The sequence below is a fragment of the Mus musculus genome, chromosome 6, assembly GCF_000001635.26.
Source record: "Mus musculus strain C57BL/6J chromosome 6, GRCm38.p6 C57BL/6J".
Lineage (NCBI taxonomy): Eukaryota > Metazoa > Chordata > Mammalia > Rodentia > Muridae > Mus > Mus musculus.
Genome location: NC_000072.6, coordinates 84,616,614 through 84,636,894, shown reverse-complemented (window position 1 = coordinate 84,636,894; position 20,281 = coordinate 84,616,614). Strand labels below are relative to the sequence as shown.

Here is a 20,281-nt window from a genome sequence, read left to right as displayed (position 1 = left end):
AGAATCCATAACAGATGCCAAGTAGTCATGAAAACATGTAGTGTGAGGACATAGAGATGGGCTACTCTCACTTTTCTTCCATGCTTATGTAGAGTAGACAAACTATTGGCATTTATTTATTCTCTAAGGGCAACATTGATTTTGTGCACTTTTTGTAGTTTGGGTTTTTTGAGACAAGAGTCTTGCTATGTATAGTCAATGTTGCCATTGAACTAAGATCCACAAATGTTAGTATTATAGGCATGAGCCTCAACACTCAGCATACTTATTACTTAATTTTAAAACAGCAAGTAAAATTCCCTGTCATTCTCTGTCACCTCTCTAGGTATCTGATATATCTATATGTAGAAGATAGATAGATAGATAGATAGATAGATAGATAGATAGATAGATAGATAGATATCATGTTCTTAAGTATTTCAGTTCTCTACCAGTTGTTTAAGCTGTATTTTTTAGACAGAAAGGTTAAACAAAATCAGGGCTTGGGCTATGATTGTAGCTCAGTCACAGTGACTTTCTGGACCTTAGTCCCTTCCTTCCTGAAGGAAAGGAAGGGAAGGGATGGCACACGTCTTGCAGCTCCTCATAAGCACCATCCAGTCATTTGTTTCCTAGAGGGGCTTATTAGTTTTAGAAACTTAGAGGTGGAAGAGAGTCTATGTACTTTGCCAATGAAAGTAGATTCTAGAAGAACCTTCATCAGCAAGGGTACTTGCAAAAAATAGGCCCAGGGCTACAGTGCTGGTCTTCTGCCTTCTACATTACAGTCAGAAGCTATGGGATGGTGTCTAAAGCTAGCAAAGGAATGTAAGAGGTCCAGAGTAGGTTGACTAACCAAGAGACCAGTAGTATGGAGCAAACTGGGAGTATCCTGAGTGTTCTAAACATGGCAGACAAAATTCTCCTCAAAGGACAATTCGGAGAAATGATGTGATCATTTCTGGCATGACAGCTTTCAAAAGAGATTCTTGGAAATAAAGGAAGGACAGCTACGGTGATAGAGGAAGAGGCCATTTGTTCCACAAACAAGATAATCCCAAAGACATCACTTTCTGTGAGACTGTCATCGGTCACTAAATCTGCCACAGAGTCCTGCCCTCACCTATGAGAATTCAATGAACAAAGACAAAAAAAGAACCAAAGGTGTTTCTCTTCACTTCCTCCACTCTCCCACACACATGTACATATGTCACATGTATGCATACACAGACACACACACATTGCTGAAGAATCTTTCAGAAAATTGGACCACTTAGCCAAGGTATTTTGTAAACACTGACCTACTAGGTATGCCTTTGAGCTACTTGGGGGTGAATATAGTGCTGAGCTAAGTTGTATGGAAATCTAACCATCTAAGTCAGTTAGTTTCCCAGTAGAATCTTTGGGAAGTCTGAGTTGGCATTCCTGCCTCCCCTGGGGGTGGCTCAGAACAGCTGCCTTGTTGTTCTTACTTACTAAGGCCTACTAGCTAGATTAGGGAAGGACCCTTGGTTCTACAGTTTAAACTCACCCTATCCCCCTGCACTCTCCATGTGTGGGCTTCCATTGTTTCCTGGGGTTTTACTGGTTATCTGCTCTGTTCTAAGCACCTCTCAAATCCCAGCTCTTGTAGAGACTGGGCAAGTCAGGCGTCTCTCCAGCTCTTAGCACATCCTAGAAGCCTGCTCAGTATCAAGGATTAAATACATATTCCCTCACTAATTGTGTAGCCATCTGATTCCTTTGTTCTTAACTAGTGAGTTACACTATGTGCTAGCCATATCAGAAGCAAAAGATGGACAGAAAAGAACTCAGAGGTTATTGCCTACTTTTCTGGAATGCAAACAGTTATGGGACAGGGAGGAACCTTAGCCATTGTTATCTTTTTCCTCCCAGATGTAAGTTGCATTATAAAAGGGTGTCACTTGGAGTTAGAAACGTTTAAAGATGACACCCTCTGTTTACTAAATTAATGATCTTGGGTGGGTCACTTAATTCTCTTATTGACATCTATAAAATGGGTCATTGCTGACTGTCACAGAATTGTTGAAAGACTAATAAAATCATCTATGTAAGCATGTCCCATTGCATCAATGCTCTGTAGGATCTCAGGAGACAGGCAGAACCTTCTCTCTGCCGATGGTCTAACTAGATATAGCCTGAGAAGTCTTGTACTGAATGGTCCTTGCCAGAAGGGTTGAGGAGTAATATAGGGCACACCACTATTTTTGGACATCAGCAGCTCAGCAGGTGGGTAGGAGGAAAGACAGGTGATACTCTTAACACTCAATATTTAGCCTTGCTAACGAGGGCTGCAGAGCTAAGCATGAGAAGGTACCTGGTGGTACTGTCTCCTCTCTGGGCTATGTTGTTGAGAACTGTTTAGAAGTTTCATACTGCTGACCCAGGAAGGATAAGGAGGTGTGACATTGTTGGAGGAGGTGTGTCACTGGGGCTGGGCTTCGAGATTTCAAAATACAGTTAGCTTGCTCTCTTTCTGCGTCATCCTAGTTGTAAGCTTTCAACTGCTGCTCCAGCACCATGTCTGCCTGCCTGCTTCATTGCTCCCCACTATGATGGCCATAGACTCACCCTCTGAACTATAATCCCCAATAAACTCTTTATTCTATAAGTTGCCCTTGTCACATTGTCTTATCGTGACAATAAATAAGTAACTTAAACAGCGTGAATTCCATAGCACTCATGTGGAGGACAGGGGACAACTTTGGGTGTCCGTTTGTACCTTCCACCTTGCTGCTTGTTAATGTGCACCAAGTTGGGATTCTCCCATCTCCACCTCCTGTTTCAGTGCACCCAGGTTTACGTGGGTTATAAGGATACCAACTCAGGTCCTCATGTTTGCATGGCAAGACTCTTACCCACTGAGCTATTGCCCCGACTCACCAATCCATGTTTAATCCTTCACAGGTTTCATTTCAGTTTATTAAATGGCAGTAATACCTATGAGTGTTGGCTTTTCTGAGCGTTATGTACCATAAGTAAGCAAGATACATACCTAGCACTTGCCATGTGGTAGATGTTCCCATTATCAGGTCTCTCTGCTCCTCCTACTTCTGTTCCTTGGCTTCTATTAGTCGGTTTGCTTACAATTCCCTGTTTTCTTCCCTTTAATCTGACAGAATGGAACTGTCAATCTCCTGAGTTTTTATTCTTCCTCACTGGGAATTTCACATACAGAACTTGATGTCTAGGTGTCACCTTTGACTCTCAGGGGCAGGTGCTAGGCTAGTTAGAACTTTTTAGCAAGTTGTTTTACCACCTGTTTCCAAAGTGAGCTTGAGGAAATATGAACACACACATATAATTAAATTATATTTAATTTAAAATAATAATTAGTAACTAAAATATAATTAGCAACTATAATTAAAAGGAAGAGAAAATGTCTTAACTCTATAAGGATAGCATTCTAGCATTACCAAGAAGTAATGCTAATATACTGCAGGTGTGAGGGGACGATTCCTTATGAAACTGAAGTTTTCAGAGGAGCGACAAAGAGCAGCTCTTGGTTCTTTTATCAGTCTATTGATTAGTTCCAGCTTTTGGCAGTGAAATTCCAAATTCAGTTTTATTCAGCTCTACCTCCTCAAATGAGGAAACAAAAGGTTGAAGAAGCTAGCAATCACTAGCCTTCTGGCCAGACCCAACTATATGTCCTGGGTTATATTTATTCTCAGCTTACCAGTGTGTAAGAGCATTCTCTACTTTACTATCTTAGTATTCGGCATGTTTTCTTAGGCCTAGAGAAAGTGCCTGGGCTGGGATTTGTAATTGCAACCCACAGAAGGTCTACAACTTTTTCTTAATTTACACATCTATGGTAAGGACCAAAGCCATTCATTATGACTTTATATGATAGTTTTCTTGCTTGTTTTGTTTTGTTTCTTGAGACAGGATCTTATCATATAACCCAGCCTGTCCTGTAACCCACTGTGTAACCCATACTAGCCTTGAACTCATGATCCCCACTTTTTCAGCCATCAAAGTGTTGAGATTGCAGGTATGCTCCAAAACACATAGTTATAATAGTTTTCCTTGTATATTCTAGCCAGTTTCTCCAAACTTTTCATTGAGCACCACTATTGGTAAAATAAAATTCAAAGATTTGCCTTTAATGTATATTTATATTTATGACAATTTATTAATCAACTATAGACGTGAATAAATACAAAAGATATCCTAAGCCACATCTTATTCCCACTGCAGTTTGATATAGAGCATTATCATCACCTTTATAGACCTCTGTGTATATGTGCACACATTGTATATGTGTGTGCATATTTACTTGCATATACATACTTAATGCTAATTAATATTTCAAGGTTTGTATTTTTTATATAGGCTAAGAAGAGTTCATCACTCATAGCTCTGGGTATAAATCATATTTTAAATATATTTTCTGATCATTTTAATTGTAAGGGCTGTTTGTCACATCCAATGGATTTTACTTTCTAAAGTAGGTGATACAGAGTTTGTATTGTGGTTAAGACTCTTGAATTCTGTCATTGTTTTGATGCTTGCTTATGCTTACACTGTCGAAACACTTCTATCTATGGCCCCTTTGCAGAGATGCTCCTAAATCTGCTCGGTTTGGGCTGGGGAATGTGTGGTAGTTGAGTTAACAACTCAGTAATGGAGTCCCTAAGCCATACAGTAGTATACTAGCAAGGCCCTGCCTTTGTCCCCTCCAAAAAATGAGACACAGCCACTGGGCAGCATCACTAGGAGTGTTTAATACTAGGGGCCTCCAGAAGCTCCTGTGTGCCCAGCTAGACACAACTGTGAAGGCACTTTCAGCCTACCTATCTTTCCCTTGCTCTGCCAAGATAGCCTTAGAAGGGAAGGGCCTAGAGAGGCAACCTAGAAACAAACATCTATCATTTATCATTAAAGTAAATAAATATTTCTGGACATATTGTTTTCTTTCAGGAGAAAGTACTGTTGCTTAGTTGACAGAGCTTCCTGATGCTTACATGCAAGTGGTAGGGATATGGGAACAGTAAGAAATCAGCCACACACCCATGACTTGCTTTTTCCCTTCCCTCTTCCTGCTGAGGGAAAAGGGGGTGGGGCAGACCCTTCTAGAAGCTCCTGGAGCCAGCTTGCAGCATGGCCATTGTCGCAAGGTTTGAGTAGAGATCCAGAGAGCCCAGGAGGGTTCTCTAGTCCCAGTTTTGTCACCGGTGAAAATCCAGAAGCCTCCTGTGGGCTGCTGTGAGCCCCTGTATATTGTCCATCTTGGTGCCTCCTGGGCTTCTGTTTCTGCAGGAAGCTTGCAGCTCTCTAGTTGTGCTTTGATACATGCAGAAAGAGGCAGGAGAGAGGCTGGCCAGCCTGCCAGCCTTTACTCAAGCATCGGGAGGGAACCAGAGATCTGTCTAAACTAGACAGCAACAGCTTTGAAAAACCTCCTTACTCAGTTTCCAGGTCTCCATAGTTACCCAGGACCATTAGCAATGTCTTTTAGCCCTTCACATACATGTTCATTAAATTGCCTCTCTTCCAGATCTGCCTCTTAACTACCTGCCCAAATTTCTCCTCCTTTCTCTGCAGATGCTTCTGTATCTTGAGGGGCTTGCCTATAATAATGAGGTTCTTACCTCCTCCTTGTGATTAAGTGTCTTGTCTTTCTTTTCTTTAATTTAATAGATATGAGAGATATCACATCTTGAGAGACAACACACACACACACACACACACACACACACACACACACACACACAAACTGCCCTTCTTGACCTGGATCTAAAGCTAGACTTCCCTGAAAAGTCCAAGAGTACAGCTTTAGGCTTTCCTAGCATATGGTAGCATTCGTCATAGCTACTGGCCTCAACTATTACTACACAGAAACAGCCATAGATAAGCTAGTAAACACTAAACTTCCAATAAAACTTTATTTTTTAAAAGGGGTGGGGGTAGTGATTATAGTTTTCCATCTGCCCTAGAAAATATCAGGGAGCATTCTTGATAAAAGCAAGTAGAGAGGCTGCCAGCTGAAACTCCGTGCCCTTAACATCAAGGCCATTTGTCCCTTGCTTTCTTTCTCCTAGTTATTTCCAAAGTACTCTCAAGAGACACCCTTGTCAGCTTCCTCGCCTGGCATCCCCTCACCCCTGCCAATCCCCACATGTCTGGATAGGGTCTCAAAGCCCTTCGTATGAACTGGGCCATCTTCTTAAAGTATCTTAGTGTGCATTACTCTGCATCTGCTCATTTACCAGCCTCAGTTCAAGTCTAGACATGGCATCTCACCATCTTCCCTGTGCAGTACCCAGGAGTGCCTGCTACATTGTTGGCAGTATGTTTGTTAAAGTCATTTGTTCCTGTTCTGACATTTGCCCAGATGTCTGTATCAGGAAACATTTCTGGGGTCATGCAGGAGGCAAGCCAAAGCTGTTCTTTGAATTGTATGGCTAAGGGCATGGGGTCAGGGGAAATCCTGGCAATAAACACAGATGGGTCATGGTCAGGTCTTCTGTTCAGCAGTTTCTCTACCGTCTCCCTGGGTCTGCCCTCAGCTGTTGATAGAAGCATTATCTTTGGTCAAACTCTCAGTTGGGGAACCCTGGGCCTGTATTTGTTCTTACTGTGTATGCCCTGCTGCCTCCTGAAAAGTACCTGTATGGCGTAGATAAAGAAAAATGTCTTATGATGATGTGATGAGTTCATCCTGTCAGGCTGTCAGGGAGCAAGGGACTCCTGCCTAGTGTTCCAATGGTCCTGCTCCTTTCTATAAGGAAACTACTTACAGAAGATACAGCATATTTAGAATTTTGTGAGGTTATATAAATATCTTGGAAAACATGCTAACATTATAATCTTGTACTCTATCCTGTTTAGCATGAAGAATTCTTTTGGATGTTTATAAGGTACACACTCATGTTTTCCTTTCACCTCAAGGACAGTCCTGTTTGCAGAGCACAGTTTTTACAGAAATCAGTGGGCCTGTTCAACAGAAAACTTGTCAGCAGATCGAGCTATGAGAAGCAGAGTGTGGGCTCCTGTCAAAGTGTCCATTGCTGTATATACCTACCTTCATTCCTACCATTCTTTGTTCTCTGTGGAATCTATATAGCATGCTAGAAGGAAGAGATGTTACCAACTTGAGGTTGGGCCCGTGCTATCTAGTAGAGCCTGTGCAACCATGACCAGCATCCTCTTCTGTGCTGCTCATGGGTGTCTTCCCTTGGAACCCTGAGGTTAGATAGCCAAGACTGGGCTCCGTCCCAGTATGGATGCCTCCCCTCAGTTTGATGCTTCCTTTGTCCTCAGGCAGTCTTCCCCTAGTGCCAGCTGGAAGGACCCTAGCTTGGCCCACTTGTCAGATTGGTTTGGGAAAACACAAATTGTAAGTTTTGGCCCATCATCTGCCCAGTGTTGTTGCTATAAAATGTCAGCTCACCTATTGTATTCCTTTTAATATGTAGTTATTGGGAACCTGGCTAGGAATCTAGAAGTATATTGTTCAGTGCTGTGGAGATGTCACGGGATATATGTCATTCTCACCCTTGGGGAGCTGCTACTCTCCCTACAACAAAAGACCTCACAAAAATAACCTAAGCAAGATGCAGATGCATTGTTTCCTTTGTGGTCTATCATCTCTTAAACATGACTTCTAGTTTATTTAAACACACAGAGAGAGAGAGAGAAAGAGAGACACACACACAGTGTTTATATGCTAAATCATTAATTAGAGAAAAGCTTCTAGATGTTAAGTTCAAATATAGTTCCATGGGAGGAAAAGTACAGGAGAGTAGCTATGGGGTGCCCTTCATATTAGAAAAAGTCGAGTATGAGAAAATACATGTGCTTGTTCTTGGCTCATGGTTTGAGGGAACAGTCCCTCATGGCAGGGAAGGGGCGATAAGAATGGCTCCGGCGTGGCAATTGGATTGTGAGGCAGCTAGTCACATTGACCCAGTCAGGAAGCAGAGATGATGGTGCTCACCATGCCTTCCTTCCCCTTCCTCCCCTTAGGTTCATTGTGGGTATCCAACTACACATATGCCAGATCTTCTGTGCGGAGTTAAACCACTCTGGAAATACACTTACAGATACAGTGAGGTGATTCTAAATCCAGTCAAACTGACAGTGAAGATTATTAACATCACATCCTGGGAGAGGAGGTTCATAGCTGAAGAATTAGCAAGGAAGGCAGAAAGCATCCAACAATCTTCGTTTTCCGTGAATTGGCATAGTAACTAGCTGAGTCCAGAAGGAGTCACAGGCTGTACCCTCTACCAGGCTTTCTGTGTAGTTCTTTCTGCCCAAGGAGTAGACAGGTACCCAGAGAGCTTGATTCAATACTAAATTGTAAAGCTTCTTTGGGATTGCCATCATTAGCCACAGCAAGTCATCTACCAGAATTTTTAGTATCTTTTGTGCTGAAGATGTGTGTGAACTAGTCACACTGCAAAGGTCAGCAGACCTGCATTATCTTTACACTGTCCCACCCCAAGTCTTTCCTGGAACTTTGCATTTGTCCTGCTGTTAGAACCTGGCTTTTCTCTGTCTAGGGAGCTACACCTGGGAAAAGATTTTGCTTTTCATGCCTTTGGATTTTTCTAGTCTCTCTCAGCTACAAATGCAAAAGAGAAGGTCTTTAAGTTTGGCCTAGCTTCAGAGGAGCTCCTAACTTGAAATAGAATCAGTGAAGATTTAAAAACAAACAAAGAAACGGCTACAACCTCTTTGAGAATGCAGGCCAGGAAGCCATCCTTATTGTTAAATACTACTTGTCCTCTGCCTCTCTCTTCTCCCTGCCATCCTGAATCAGAATCACAACTTAATATTAAACAAGAGGAAGCTCAAAATAATGAAGAAATATAGCATTCAGCAAAGCAAGGTCTCCACTTGGTGCAGCTGTGCAGCACGGGGCTCTTCTATGTGCTGTCCCACAGAGGTGCATATTTGTATATGATAAAGAGTTGTTATTATGATAATAACTTGTGAAATATCACAAACTGCTACACTGGTTTAATTCTCCTGTTCTGAATGAATATCCTAAACAAATTACCTGTTTGAGATCAAAGTACCATTTAATGACTGATTGAGTTCTCCTTTGATCAAATTAGCTCTAACTTATCACTGTGTCCTACTCCAGAAATGTTGGTATTTAATCACCCAGGTTGGCAGTAAAATGCTCCCCAAATCTTATATGTGGTCTGTCAACTCTTAAAAAACAAAAACAAAAAAAAAAAAAACCCACAGTGTTTGTATGCAAAATCATTGATTAAGGAAAACTTTAGGTATTCAATTCAAATATAGGAGGAAAGGTCCACCTGTGAAGGTGTGCCCTTCATATGAGAAAGAGGAAAGCATGAGAAAACACATCTGCTTGTTTGTCCAAAAACAGAAGCACAATAAAACGAGCTGTGCTACCTGCAGAAGTAGATGGGAAAGGAGCAGAGAGAATGGAGAGTGGGCGAGCCTACACTAATAACTCCAGAATGATGACTGTAGTGGATTGTAAGTGTGAGCAGAGATGCCTCACTTCTGTGCTTCCTATGTGGCTTTCACTTCTAGAACTACAGCTTTATTTCATATGCCACAAAGTGAACAATTGAAGTTAAGCAGAATGTAACTGAGTGCAGACGTAGCGGGAAGAAGGACAACCCAGATGAAAGTCATCACAGCAAATGCTTAAAGGAAACACTTATCTCAGTGACTACAAACCACCAAGGGCTAAAGCAAGCGCCATGTCCAAGCTCTGAGCTCTAGTTGGTAAACCTGTGTCTGACAGGTGTGTGTTAGGAACTCTGAAAACACTTTATGCTAGAATTGAAGAAATAAGCCAACTAGTGTAATAATCTTTTAGAAAAAGAAGTAATCAGTCAGGAAAGGGGGCAAGACTAGAATGGGTCTGAGTGATATATTGGACTTGGAGACCTCAGTGTGGACTTGTGGCCTTGCTACATATGCACCCATGAGTAAAGCAGTACGGGTGGGTACACACATGCTTTCTTTAGCTCTGTTACCAAAGAGGCTTTTAGTAAAGCATCCCCCAGCAGAAAAAAAAAAGTGTACCCTGTGCAGATCTTGGCTTCTAAATAACATTCTTCTTAAGAAAGCACCAAAGCACCTCACATAAGAGATTGATTAAGGTGGGAGGCCATGAACGATAGAAGGTGAGCTTGGAACATCTCGGAGAACCTGAAAGGAAGTATTCAAAATAGAAAAGAGTCAGGTCAAAAATATAGAGACCAGTGCCAAAGAATCCCTAGTAACTAAAGCTGGAACAACAGACAACAAAATAATGACTATAATGGATTATATCCTGCCATAGTAAGTACACAGAAGGTCATACTGATATGTGTGATTAGATAAACAGTAGGGAGAAACAATGCTTTTTCTCACAGAAGATTTGGAATTAATAGCTTGAAAGGGAGTAGAACAAGTAGAAGGTCCTATGGGCAAACACTACAATAAATATTGTCACAGGCAAAATCTGCTCAACAATGACAGGCCAAAGCCTGGGGAGAACCTGAAGATTTACATAGTTTGAAACAATATCTCCCTCAAGAAATCTGTTCGTTATAAAGAGAGAAATAATGATGCTACCATTGAGATACCTTTCACCTTTGTATGACCTGAACCAAGCAGTCAAGGTTAATATTAACATCACTGGTAAGGAGGGCCATGAGAATCAGATCTGTCTGATTTGCTACATTAAAAACAAGGGAATGGGGGTTGGCTTGATGGCTCAGTGGGAAAGGGAGTTGGATCTACAGAAGCTGCATGGTAGAAGAAGAAATCCAAGTCTCACAAGTTGTTCTCTGACTTTCACACAGTGCTTGCCGTGTTCATACACAAAAAAAAACAAAAAACAAAAAAACCAAACAAATGTAAACTTTTTAAAATAACAATAAAATTACTGTGATTGTTTTGCAAAAGAAAAACTTGTAACTCAATCCAGGATATGGCCCCCAGAGGAAGACATGATGTCACTTGTGTGGAATTCTAGTTGGAAATACATATTGTGATATGAGAGGGCATCTGACAAAACAAAGATGAAGGAGCAGTGGCAATGAGGGACTACAGTCTTCAAAAATGTCAATATCATATAAGAAAAAGGCTGTGGGAAAAGTCCAGATGAAAGTCAACTGAAAAGATGTTAGATAAATGTACTGCCTGATCCCAAACTGTCGAAGACAGTGGGTTAACAGCAGTAAGGCTGTCAAGGACATTAGCAAGTCTACAAAATGAGAATATAGGGAACACCAGTGCTGACTGACTGGTTGAAGTTGCATTGTGGCCTTGGGCAGCACCTCCTCATTTGTTCATTGTTGGATTCTGAGCTCTTTAGTAAGTAGAGCTTGGTGCACAGAAGACTCATGATAAGCATTTTCAAATGAGTAAGTGGGTGAGCACTATGGGTCCTGCATTTGAGATCAGTCCAGAATAGTGTCTCCACAGGCTGGCCCTTGAGGCTCACTGCTAGTGTGGAATCTCAGCAGTGGACTTGTGCTTATGGTGGAAATTACTCTATCATTGACATGTACTTCGTTGTAGTGTGGCCTTCAGCTATTCTTACCTTTGTTACATGTCCATTTCAGTATTTTAGGAGTTAGCTGGTAGTAAAGAATAATGAAATTACTGAGATCCTGATTTCCCTTGTCTGTTTGTTTAACCCTTGGTATGGGGATTGGGGTATTTTTCAGCTATTGGACCTCTTTATTCAGTGGGATTGGTCCACATACCTTGCCGACTATGGACAGCCCAACTGCAAGTATCTCCGGGTGAACCCTGTGACAGCTCTGACCCTGCTTGAGAAGTGAGTATCCAATCCTGTACTCTGTGTCGGAGGTGGGCAGTGGAGTAAGGGGTATTATACAAGACCATTTAACTGTTTCCAGTGCTGTCAGCCATCTTGACCATTGTACTTGGCAGTCAGTCATAATTCTTACTTAGCTCTAGCAAACTATATATACAGATCATAATGGAATTCTTTATTGCTTTGTAGCCTAAATAGACAAAGTGTCTTTACCTAAGGAAGACAAGATGTAAGATGACTTAGTTTGGGCTCCGGACAACATGATAAGCAGAGGAGTGTGTCCCAGCCTTTGGGGTTTAATGATATGTCGAACACATGCCTCAGAAATGTGGTTTAATTGAACTAGATTATGCAGCACCACACATCTTAAAGCTAGCCAACATGTCACCCAGGTGTCAGTATATACTGCAACCTGGCTCTAGTTGAGAAATACCAAGCCAGAAACTAAGACCCATGTTAAGAGGTTTTTAAAGCAAATTAGACTGACTAGTCAAAAGATACCTTTATCAAGGTGGTGAAGAAAGCTCATGTGTATGGGCAGCCAGGCATGCTCCAACCCTAGAAAGACAAAGGCTAGAGTACAGAAGGTCAGAATAGATCATTAGGGAGGGGGAAAAAAAGGAATGAAGGTGTAATATCTTTCTTACTAGGGGTGGGGGATTGGAGAGTGTACCAAATGTGAGGGGAAGCAAAGAGTAGGCAAGAGTAGGACGTTGGGCACTGTGTGTGAAGCCAAGCGATATGCTGAGAATTGATGTTTTCATGTTAACTTTCTCCCATGGTTCTCTCTCCCAACGATTTTCTTTTCTAGGCTATCTAGAGAGTAAGTATATTGTTCACTTAGGAATTTTTCATCAGTTTGAGGCAAGTCCTTCCCATTTCCCATCAGTGATGACAATAACTAAACTAAAATCCTGATCCTGTGAGTGGTCTCTACCCTGACAAACTAACCTCCTAAACTAGCCTGGTACCACCCAGTAAGCACTTCCCCTTTCTTTCTTTGTTCGTTACAGAGCTTTGGTTTACCAATTCATTTCAGGGTGGGAGTAATGGCAGGGGCTTTTCCATCAGCACTGGAGAAAGGATCTCTTCCATTCAGCTTTCTGGCGTGCTTGGTACTCTTATTGGCATAGAGTCTGCAGTTCAGCCCTGCCAGAAGAGCTGCTAAGTAAATCCCAGTTCCTGGGGACAAGGCTTATGACTTCAGGGTCTAGAACCTACATATCCCATGAGGAGTCCTCATCAGAGACAAACCATGTCCAGAGTTCTCATGACTCAGTAGAAATGGGGAGACAGTCCAGTGTTTGGCCTGATGCTCAGTCATGTCTCTTGGGATCCTGTACTCTTCCTTAGGTGATGTCTCGACATTCTCACCTAGCAGGCAACAAAGCTGTGTGCTAAGTCCTAGCCATCAGTGGACTTGAACTCTTTAGCTCCAAAATTGGAAGGCAAAGGCTCCCCAGGTCACTGAAATCTCCATCTTCCAGCCTCACATGAGCTCCGTCTCTCCTGACCTGGTTCTGCTTCCCCAGAGGCAGCTGCTCCCCATGCCTGCTAGTTTCTCTTTCTAAATCTGAATCTTCATAGTAAGGCAAGACAGAAGAACCCATAGCACTGCCAGTACTATCTAGGAAAAGGCAAAGTCCCTATGTCACTGAAAGGTGGACTGCCTAAAGGAGGAGAGAATGCTAGACTTTCAAGAGATAGGAAAGGGGAGGAGTCACTTTAAGTTTTGACCATTCCTGGATACAAACCATCATGCCACTGTCAGCCTTCATAGCACCTGAGAGCATGATTCCAACCAAAGGCTTCGGTGGCCAAGAACTATTTGCCTCTTGGTTTGTCTCTTTCTCCTGTAGAGTATAGGATCCTCCCCTGGAGCTACAGGCCATGTCTGGACACTCATTTCAGTGCTGCTGCAGGAAATTATAACATCAATCAAACCAAATGTCCTGCAAATGTAGAAAGGGCTTCTCTGTTTCCTCTTTCCTGTTGGTTTTTAAGTTGTTTGGATTTATAGCTTATCCAGCAAAAGGAAGAGGATTCCTTCAGAATAATCTAAAACCCTGCCAGTTTCACAAACATAATTGTGCAACTAGTGTTTAAAATAGCAGGCTGTACTCACCAGGGCCGTAAGGACCATTGTGCTCTCTTTCCAACCCAGTCAGGTCATCTGCCCTCCTTCCTAGCCTAGAGCAGGCTTCCAAGTATGGGCAGGAATTCAGTTCTGGATGGAAAACTCCAACCTGAAAGAATTACTCTTGAGTTTAGACTAGGGAGAAAAGTCACAGTTAGCTTTGGCTGTCACTGTCAGAGAGTGAGACAGCTGTGTTTCCTTGCCACTCAGATGCCCATATCAACTATATGTATCCCAGTGGATATATAAACATAGATGAACTCACACTGGGCCTAGTGTATAGCATGCAAGATGTAAATTGCATTTGTGGGATCCCTGTCTTTTGATTCATAGTCTCCAACTATACCCCTCTTCAAAAATCTGCCCACAAAGGAGAAGAAATGGCCCAGGATTGGCCAAAGACCTTTGGAAAGTATGCCCGGAAGTAAATTAGACCTCTGGCCTTTCTCCCTGTAGCCCTAAGAACAGGGAAGTCAAGGAGCCAGTTCAGTTCTAAGAACAAGGGTGTCAGCCAACTCACTTCACTCATGCAGATTAGGGTATATAGAGGCTAGACCAGAGTAAGTCATCAGCGATGGATTACAGGCCCTCTACAGAGAACAGCATAGTCAAAGGCTCTGTCACTGGTGCCTTGGCTGAACCTAGAGACTGCAGTAATATCAGTCTGGTCTTACTTTCTTTTACCCTCCATCCTGAGAGGGCCATCCACCTGACATAGCTATCTATCTTTATTATTTCTACTCCATGAGTGTCACCTGTAGAGCTTTAGCAGGACCATAACATAGATCTGAGATTGTATAGGACCATTGAGAGCTCAGGCTGTCTCTCACACAAAGTTGGCTTTGTTAACTGAGAGAGGCTGGCCATCCCTAGAGAACCTGCTTTCCTCAGCACTTTGCCCACCATTGTACCTGGCCATTGTACTGCTTTGCATCCATAGCCCTGAAACTAATCAGGAGACCAAAAATGAAGTGTTGACTTCATTTTTTCAGGGGCAAGAAAGAGTGACCAGGTAGAGTCTGGGCTCAAAGATACACAGTGGCTCTCACAGTCTCTTGCAGTTAATTTCAAGGCAATATTTTTCTGTCTCATGGTCCAAATTCCATCTCTTAAGTCCCAACAGACTTATGAATTAAGTGTACCCCAGACATTTTAGACTGGCCAGCAGAGTTGTGCCATGTCTCAGACATTTATAAAGGAGCTCATCTGAAGACATAAGAGCGGGTTAGGTGAGGGAGGTGTGAGGATAAAGACGCTCTAAAGCCAGCTCTTGACCAAAGGCTTGTTGTCAGGAAGGTGATGGGTGTCTGAAAGAGACAGGTCCATAATGAGTAGGTAGCTGGACAATGGAAAGATTCCCGACTCTTCCACTCTAGGTAATGGTTAAGATACATCTTGCCATCTTCCTACTTCCTGCTTGTCCTTTGTCTGGACTATCTCAAATACCTTGCCATCTTTCTCTCCTTCTCTGTTTAGGATGAAAGATACTAGCCGCAAGAATAACATGTTTGCACAGTTCCGGAAAAATGAGCGAGATAAGCAGAAATTGATTGACACCGTGGCCAAGCAGCTCCGAGGACTCATCAGCAGCCACCACTCCTGAATGTTGGCCTTGGGCCCACAGAGGGCCACTTGCTGTAGCCAGTGGTCCAGGATCTCCCCTGGGCTGGCCCTGCATTTGTGCATTCTTCCTCAAAGAGAGCATATGTATTTTTTTATTAACCCCTGTACAGTTTTCACATAACCTTTCCCTATAGTAAGAGAGGCACAAGAGTAAGCAAGAACCAGGGCTTAGAGGAAGTTACTGCTACACTTTCCTGGGAAAGCTACACTGTCAGTGCCAACATGGTGAGCCGCATCCAGTGCTCCACGAATTTAGTGGGTACCTAGCACTGGGAGTTGAGATGAGAAAGTAAAAGGATAATAATATATATCCTGTTTGCTCTCAAGTATTTGCTTAAGTACATAAGTAGAGCCTGGCAGACATGACTATGTAGTATGCCAAAGCCAGCCTCAGTTTAGGATATCTATCTGCCTTGCTGGTTGAATTATTGGCTCATGAGAGTGTGGCATGTGGCAAGATGACAGTTTCACTCTGGTCCCATAGCTTGCAGTTTCATTAGTTTAGGTCTGGCTGAGCCTTGTGGGGAGAAGGGTAGTTAGCTGAAAAGGAAGTTGCCCCACTAGGTGAGTTGTTTTTCTGAATCTTAAAAAGCCAAGTTGGGTCAGGACTCCAGTCCCCATGCCATTCATCTCTGTCTCTTCTTTTATGACCATAACTCTTGGTTCAGAACATAAATCAGCAATTCTTAAGGTCCCTGAGAGTCTCACACTCAATTCCAGCAGCATCTCTAAATGCCCAGATTCCCTGAAGTCTGAAAGTAGCCTGGGTGCCCTCACCATGGGTAGAGCCTCATGATGTGTGAGATTGCATATTCCTGTCTTGATGACAGCCTTACAGCTACCATCTTTCAAGAAAACGTCCCAAGCTCTACACCCTTGGGCACAACCACCATAGGACTAGATGTTTCTGAGAATGGATCTATCACCATGATGTAGACAGGGTCAACTGTAGCTAATGGATTATTGCCTCTGGCCCAGCTGTCATCAACAAAATAACATCACAGAGACAAGGCTTGTCTTGTTCAAGCCCAAGGCTCCCATCTTCTGAGCTGTCCCTTAGCCTCACCTAAGAGTGCTTTCTCGAAGTCACATCTCTGTTTTCTGGAGTGTGGGCTAACTATAGACTCCTGAGATCCTGTGAAGGCGTTCCTGTGAAGTTGGCCAGAGGGACTTTGCACTGAGACACTTGTAGAAGCTGTTAGCCTGACTGCTGCTGAGAGTTTAATTGCATTGTGGAACACTGACCAAGATGCCACAAAAGTGTTTCCAGCTCCAGTGAGGAGCAGAGAGACTGGTCAAGCAATCACTTATTACGTTTGTCAGCTATTGTGTCATTCTGGAACAGCTGTACTTCCATATCTCTTAGCCCACCACAGCCTACGTCATCTTGAACACGCCTCACCCTTGCCATAGCAATCTCAAACACCAGCAAGAAAAGTACACCACACAGAGGTACAGCTTTCTACAACTGGAGAGAACAAGCTACCCAGGTGTTCTGCATAAGCCTTCAAGTCTCATCATCAGGCTACATAATGGCCCAGAGGTTCAGGAAGAGTCACAGAAGAATACACAAAACTTACTAGCCAGCAGAGAGCCCAGGCCTGTGGAAGAGAAGACAAGGAGATCTCTCGAAGCCCTCAGTCTGTGACCAGTGAGAAGTGACTCCACAAACCTGACTGACTGAGAAGGAAGGAAAGGCCCTTTCTTCACCAGGGCTTGTCAGCCTTCAGTGTAGAGAGTGGGCTGTCACAACATTTGTCCTTTGGGGACACTTTTAATCACTCCATCTTGCTGCCTGTCTAGTTGCCACCTCTGTCCCAAAGGAACTGACATGGATGGAATGAAAACCATGTGTAGGACCAGGGCCACTCTACCTTCCTCACCAGAGTCCTGCTGACGGGGACTCTCATTCAGTCACAGAGTGTGAGGATGGCCGCTTGCCTTTGCCCAGCTCTGCGTCTGCTGTGCTGTTCTCTGACAAAGCAGCTTGCTGCCTCTGAGCCGGGAAAGCGGGGTCCACAGTGTGAGGGGGCTATGAATTGATGAGGTGGGACTTTGTTTTTTCATTTTGTCCTTAGGCCTAAAGCTGAGCTGGCCTTGAAGACTTGAGCACAGAATGTGTGCTGGTAGGCCTCAGACTCTGACCTTACCTCAGATGCCTACAGACCATATTCCTTCAGTTTCAGGTGGGGTGAGACGCTGCTGCCTGGAAGTCTGTGGCCTTCTAACCAGATCCATAGCCCTGTAGACAGTATGGTTTGTGAGCCTTGGTTAAGCAGGGGCTCACTTATTTTTTTATCATTCATGAGGGAAAAACATAACAAAACAAAACAAAACTCTCAGTACCAGGTAACACTGGTATGGGTGGAGAAGAGCAGGACCTGCATACAGGAGCCCAGAATCCCAGTTAACAAAAGCAGTATCTCCCAGTGACTCTATCATGCATCAGGCCTGACAGTCCGTCCAGCTCTATGGCACCCAGCTCAGCAGGTCCCAAGCCCAAGGGTGGCAGTGGCCAGTTTTCTCCTTAGACCTCTGAGTGCAGGCTTGGGTGGCTTCACCACGCCTCCTTCAGCCTGCTTTTGCTGTGCCCCTCCCTCCACCCCTCTGTTCCTTCTCTCCTATTCACTTGCATTTGCGTCACTCCTCCCTGACATGTTGGAAATTGCCTTTTCGTTTTGCGCAGTTCCACATTTGTGGGAGAAAAGCAGTGAGATCCATCTGAACCTCCAAAAGGAACCTTCTCCTCTCATGCTCTGCTGCAGGCTGCTGCAGAAGGGGGCTCCTCTGTGGAAAGAGCATGAGTAACCCACTCCCCTGTGCACCTTCCTCTTTTAACTGCTATTAAACGAGAGCCTACATACCCATTGCAAAAGCCACTGTGTTGTCTTGTGAGATTTTTCTTCTCATCCCTTTTGTACAATGTGTCTGTGGTTTGTGACAAATACTGGATAGCAGACAGCGTGTCCCCACTGAGCTGACTAAGGAGCAGAGCTAGCAAGAACCTGGTGGGAAGAGGCTGTGTTGTGACCTCCGGTGTTGTTAACATATCTGACTGGCACTGGTATAGCCACCAAGAGAAGTATATTGAAGCTCCTGGTTTATGTGGGGTGCTCATTAGCATGGCCTTATGATGTAACTGTAGGACACCACAGGATTGCTTGAGATACTTCAAAGCTTGAAGTTGTCCCTAGCCTGTTTTGTGCTGGGAGGCAGTAAAGGACCTTTGGGCACTCTGTAGCCATGGTGAGTAGAAATGTTCATGCAACAAGACCAACCTGCTCACCCTCAGAAGAGGCTGGAAAGAACACCAAGCGACCAGTCTCACACTTTTGTGGGCTTTGCTGCCAGAAGACCAGGACTTCATTCCTTCTATATAGCCCACTAGCTGGATCATCTTTTTAAAAACTTTTTATTGGTTCTTTGTGAATTTCACATCACACACCCCAACCCCACTTATCTCTCCTTCCCCTCATACCCACCCTCCATCCTTGCAACCTCCCGTCCCCAACAGAGCATGTGCTGCTCAGACAAGGTTCAGGGCCTGCTCTCCAGAGTGCTTCAGCCTGTGAGGGACAGAAACAACTTTCCAGCTTTGATGACCCAGGGGCCAGCTCTCCGGCCTGCTGGAGGGATCTAGAGAGGGGTCATCTTTCTCCTGCCCATGTCACCACACAGCAGACAAGTTTCAGAGCCCGGCTGGATCCTCTTGAACAATTAATTTGCTAGCTCAATAGTGACATTAGAGTTATGGTTCCTAGTTTTACAGAGATATTGTAAAATGCAAGAGCTGTGAAGGCTATAGAACCTGGCCTGACATAGCCATGCACTATTGAAGGCCTCCCTTGTTCTCCCTTCCCTCCGGTTTACAGCATGCCTCTTAACTGAGCATCTCACAGATGTATCTCCTGGCTTCCTTTCCAAGCCCATCACAGGGCAGGTAGGAAGTAGAGACTTCACATACCTCTGCAGGGCCCAGGACCACCAGCTACCTGGTTCTGAGTAAAGGCAGCTTTCAAAAGCCTGCTTTCAGTTCTGCCTGGAGCCTCCTCTGCTCTCACTTTGGTGCCATAAAATATGCCTCCTCCTGGTAGCATGTAGTTCAAAGGCAGAGGTACAGTTTCCTTGAAATGTGGGTGCGGATGTGGTGTACACACATTGATGTGTGCACATGGGCTTTCATCTACCCATTCTTTGTTTTGAGAAGGTTTGTGGCTTTTGTTCAAAGTGTAGAGAAAAAGACATGATTAAAATACTACAAATGATGACCAAATCCCTTTAAAGATTCCCTTGTGAGCCAACAAGGCTCTGAGCCATCAGTTTCTCTCCTTGTCTCCCTCCTCAAGTGCTGGCATATTTTGAAGACTGGTACCCACCCTTTTCAGGAACCTTGGTAGAAATCCAGGTCACTCCAAAGACCAGAACAGCTTTGTTTCATACCAGGATGTATATTGAGGGTCCAGAGGACTCTGTATTTTGGGTACAGGGAGATGGCAAAGGGTCTGGTGAGGCCATTGGCCTGTCTCAAGGCTGCTACCACAGGGCACCTTCCACCATCTCTGAGCTCCAGCTGCAAATGTCCAGCCGAGGAAGGACCAGCAGCTCCTGTGGGCCTGACTCACACCAAGGGATGTTTTCTCACAGCTGGGCATCTTTTTCCATCAGCAGGCAGGGGAGAACCAGAAGGGTTTGTGGGAGATGAAGCAAGGAGAGAAAGGGCCAGGCCTTCCCCTAGAGGCCTCATTCTGAGG

General features: G+C 43.9%; 1 protein-coding gene across 3 annotated transcripts in view; it reads left to right on the top strand.

Annotated features, from left to right (window-relative positions):
- Exoc6b (exocyst complex component 6B) overlaps window positions 1–18,409 on the top strand; it is a 451,773-nt gene extending 433,364 nt beyond the window's left edge. For all 3 annotated transcript variants that reach the window (XM_006506729.3, XM_006506728.3, NM_177077.2), the window contains 2 exons: window positions 11,658–11,770; window positions 15,384–18,409. In XM_006506729.3, coding sequence (XP_006506792.1) covers window positions 11,658–11,770; window positions 15,384–15,510 — 240 coding nt within the window. In that variant the 3' untranslated portion in view covers window positions 15,511–18,409. The remainder of the gene's footprint in view (window positions 1–11,657; window positions 11,771–15,383) is intronic.
- The last annotated feature ends 1,872 nt before the right edge of the window (window positions 18,410–20,281 follow it).